Raw genomic sequence first — 4,262 nt, 5'->3', positions numbered from 1 at the left:
CTCACATTTTTAATCATACAAAGAGATTAGTAAGATCCTAATTCTCCAAAAAATAATGTAAAATCTTGTTATTTATCATATATTTTTATATTTTTTAAAAAGTTGAAAGTATGTTGTCCATACAATTCAGTCTATACACACTATAAGCCTGAGGGATTGTATGACTAATGAGATTAATTTAAATAAATTCATAAATGAGGGAACAAAAACTTTACGGTGATAAAATACAATAAACAGCTTATAGGATGTACTACGATTTTTTTTAGTTGTATGCTTTATTTGCTGAAGGATTAAATTTTCTTATTTAAAACAAAGAATAAAAATTTTATCCATCAATCATGTCCTCCATAGAAGGATCATGTCTTCTGAAACATTAAAAAGGAAAATGAATCAACATATTAAAAATAGCAAATAACCATTAGACACGGTCAATCATTATATCTTTCACCTTACACAATTATACTATTATTAGTAATATATTAACCAATATTACCTACATGCTTATGGCTTAGCGATTTCCTAGTTGATTATGGTATGAACTAACATATAAATAAACATATATAAACATAATTTGTCTCCATCACCACACTCATTCTTTGTCTTTGCAGTTGTCTGCTCATCACAAAACAAAGACAAACTGCATTTTCTAAAGGATCACCCTCCCTGAATCTTTATTCTCTATAGATTTTGAAACTAACTTTACCATCAAGCGTCAATATTATAAGGATGGCTCGTCAAGCATTTTTTACCCTTGCCTTATTGTTCGTTGCCTTGGCTAGCGTTGTGATAGCAGAAGGGCCTGCTCCATCTCCATCTCAGAAGGCAGAGGCTCCGGACGCCTCATCCCCGTCGACTTCCGCTGAGGCCCCCACAACATCTTCTACTGCACCTAACGCTGCTTCACCAACATCTACCGAGGCAACCCCGTCTTCTTCTCCCTCTCTTAGCCCGAAGAGTTCTGCAGCTGAAACCCCTAATTCAGATAGCCCTACTTCCGGAGACTCCATGGAAGAATCCCCTAGTGGCTCCCCTGAGGAAGGACCTGCTGCAGGCCCAGATGTTGATGATCTAGCACCCACTGAATCAACACCTGCTGATGTTCAGACACCTCCTAAGAAAAATGGTGCTATGACTCTCAAATTATCATTTATTGCAGGTGTTGCAGCAGTTATGGCCTCCTTCTTAAATTGATTAACTTAATCATTATTTTGATGAATTATGTCATTGGGGTAATTAGTATGCAATACTTCATTATGACCAATTTAACTGTATCATTTGGTGATCGATCTGTATTAATTAGAACAATCTCTAAGTAGGAAGAATGATGGCTTATGTTTTATTATCATATACTTTACTCAAGGACATGTATTCATGTGCTTGGTCTTTTAAGATAAAGTACTTTGCCTGTGTGAGGTTCTTGATTTTGACCTCTTTTACAGGGGTTTTGGAAGCTACCTTCTTATAATGGAATTTGTACGATGTTTAAATAAATTACATATTTTAATATTACTTCATATTTGCTATTGGTACAGATAGATATTAGTATGGCTTGTCTCATAGATAATAGATTGAAGTTGCGCAAATGTTGAGATAAATGTTTTCTTCCATCTCTTTATATTCGAATATGGGTTCATTTTTTGCTTAAATCTATTTTGGAAATTATAAAATTAAACGATGGCTTGTAAGTTCTTGTCATATTTTCTATAATTATATTACACTTCCACTATAATTCAACAAAGGCTATTGAATAATTTTTTTTTGAGGGGGCTATTGAATAATATAATTTATTTATAATTCATTGAAATTTTTAACATCGAACAACCCTAACACATTTTATATATGAGTTTTAGGGAAGTCAATTATTACATGTTTTTGTGGAGTGGATAATGAAGCACGAGTAACTCTTTGATAGTGACAGCAGTATAATTTTGTTCGTAGTTAGAATCAAATAAAAATCCAAAAAACCCTAAAGATTAGGGAAAAAAAACCTCTCAAAGAGAGATATCTTTTTGCAGCCGACAATACCTGCAACCCGCCGTCTTCACCTTCATCCCTACCAATAATCTGCAAAAGCCTGCAACTTCAGTGTAATTCTTTCTGCTTGCACAAATGCCACTCATGCATCTAGATTAGGTAACTTTTCACTAAGATAAATTCAACATAATTCTTAGTCTTTAGGGATATCTTTACTCACTACTTGCCTTTTCCTCTTCGTCTTTTCTTTTTACCCTTTCTCGCATCACCAAACCACATGTTTCCTTCATTATAAGCAATGAATTTTCAACAACCAAATCCAAATAATGTGCCAAATCCATCGAATTTAAGACACCCACAGAGGATGTTTACTCAACGAATGGAGATTCTTATACAACACCCCCCACTCAATCAGCTTAGATCCTCTATAAATTGGTCCCATGCAGTGGTTGGTACTTTTTTCGACCACTCTCCACCTAACATCAGTTTTGTATCCGACATAATCAACAACCACTAGGACGTACGCGAACCGAATCACGTTCATCGTACGGGGCCGTACTTTATTTTTGAATGCCAAAATCTGCTAGATAGAGACGCCCTCATCACTGTTAATATCACTTTCATTGATGGGAAGCCCATCACTTTTCGTCCAAGTACAGAGAATCAAGTACTAGCTTCGGTAAATTTCAACATGGCAAGGATATGGGTACGTATTCAGGATTTGCCTTGGGGTTTTTTAAAAATTGAATGGGCGGTTCGCATCTTGAGTCACGTTGGTCTGGTTGAAGCTATTGATAACAAACACTTAGGTTTTCCCCACCAACTGCTTCTAAGAGCCAAATTAGTCCTCGATATAACAAAGCCTTTAATTCCTGGTTGGTTTCTACCCATGCATGGAGATAGGGTAGTTTGGATTTACTTTAGATATGAAGGTATATTTAAATTTTGTAAAGAATGCATCCGTGTTGGCCATAATAATGGACCATGTCCGTTGTCTACTTATGAAGCACAACGAATAATCCTTCGCCGTGTTCGAGATTTCGAAGATAATGGTATGCTAATCTTTCAAAGTCATGAAAATCTTCCCCTATACCCTAATCTGATACGAGGTCTAGTTGACCGTTTGATTCATCAAAACCCTAGAGTTAATCTTCTCCAAATCCGCCAACATTTGGACCCCCCTAGCTAGGACCCGTATCTTTTTCCCCACATTTATTTACCACACCAAACAAACTCCGACTCATCTTCAGAGGAATTCTACGACACATCCCCTAGGTTACCATCACCACAGAATCCCAACTCGTATCATTATCTATCCAATGAAAATATCCAAAATTATTCCACCTATTCCCCTGACCTCTCGAATTTCCCACAAAATACTCAACGAAACTTAGCTACCACACAACCAGTAAATTTATCCCCCGGTCGCTTTTACGGTTTATCATCTGATACTTGCGCCTCATTTACTCCACAAAAACAACCACCCAACTCAATCTTTGACCTAAATCTACCCCCTAGAATTCCTAGTCCCCAACCTAATCCTAACCCTAATTTAGTCACTTTAAACACCACAGACCATGATAACCTTAGCTCGGACCCACAAAAAATTGCTACAATCTACTGCACCGTCTAAGTGTGAGTAATTGGGCCAAAGGATCTCTTCGTATCATCAATATTTTTTGTGTTCCAGTTTGGCCGCTAAATAGAGAACGGTCTCAACCTTCCCATCCCTTTGAAATTGTTATTCGGCCTGAAACGGGGACTCTAGCAAGCCTTGTTGCGCAAGGCTAGGTCATGCGACCACCAGGCTCAACAGAGGCTGGACCTAGTAATTGGGTGAAAAGCAATTTAAGGGATTTGCAGCTTAACTCCACAAATGAAGAGGCGGAACACTCACCACAATCCCCTCCTGAGCTCCGTACTATTTCAAATTTAATTAATAACAGATTTCGTATCTCACCATCTTTCTTCGCAGATGTTTTTAGTCCTTTTTTTGTAGGATCACAATGAACTAGTGACAGGTCAAGAGAATTCAGACGATATCTACTCACCTAGTTCTCCTCTACATCTTATTTTTACATCATTAGAATCCGACAAAGCTAACAATTACGAGAATCTAGATTTGCAGAGCCAAAGAGATATTGTGTTGGGTTTTCCTTGACAATCTAGGGTATTAGGAGGTAAAAGGCGTCGTGAAGCCATGCTTGATAGAAGTTAATGAATGGAAAGCTTTTTCATTTTTGCAGGTAATTATGATACTATAAAACGAAAAAGGAGGAAGAATAGAT

The 4,262-nt window shown here is 37.1% G+C and overlaps 1 protein-coding gene across 1 annotated transcript; it reads left to right on the top strand.

Moving 5' to 3' along the window:
- The first annotated feature begins 726 nt into the window (after positions 1 to 726).
- On the top strand, positions 727 to 1,191 carry LOC104896940 (classical arabinogalactan protein 7). The gene has a single exon (XM_010683728.2). It carries the CDS (start codon positions 727 to 729, stop codon positions 1,189 to 1,191), a length of 465 nt encoding a protein of 154 aa, XP_010682030.2.
- Positions 1,192 to 4,262: the final 3,071 nt, after the last annotated feature.

This window comes from Beta vulgaris, chromosome 6 (genome assembly GCF_026745355.1).
Source record: "Beta vulgaris subsp. vulgaris cultivar EL10 chromosome 6, EL10.2, whole genome shotgun sequence".
Taxonomy (NCBI): Eukaryota; Viridiplantae; Streptophyta; class Magnoliopsida; order Caryophyllales; family Amaranthaceae; genus Beta; species Beta vulgaris.
Note: the sequence above shows the minus strand (reverse complement) of the source record. Positions and strands in the feature narration are given on the sequence as shown.

Excerpts from the sequence above, each read along its gene's own strand:
- LOC104896940 (XM_010683728.2), top strand. The coding sequence starts at position 727 with ATGGCTCGTCAAGCATTTTTTACCCTTGCCTTATTGTTCGTTGCCTTG.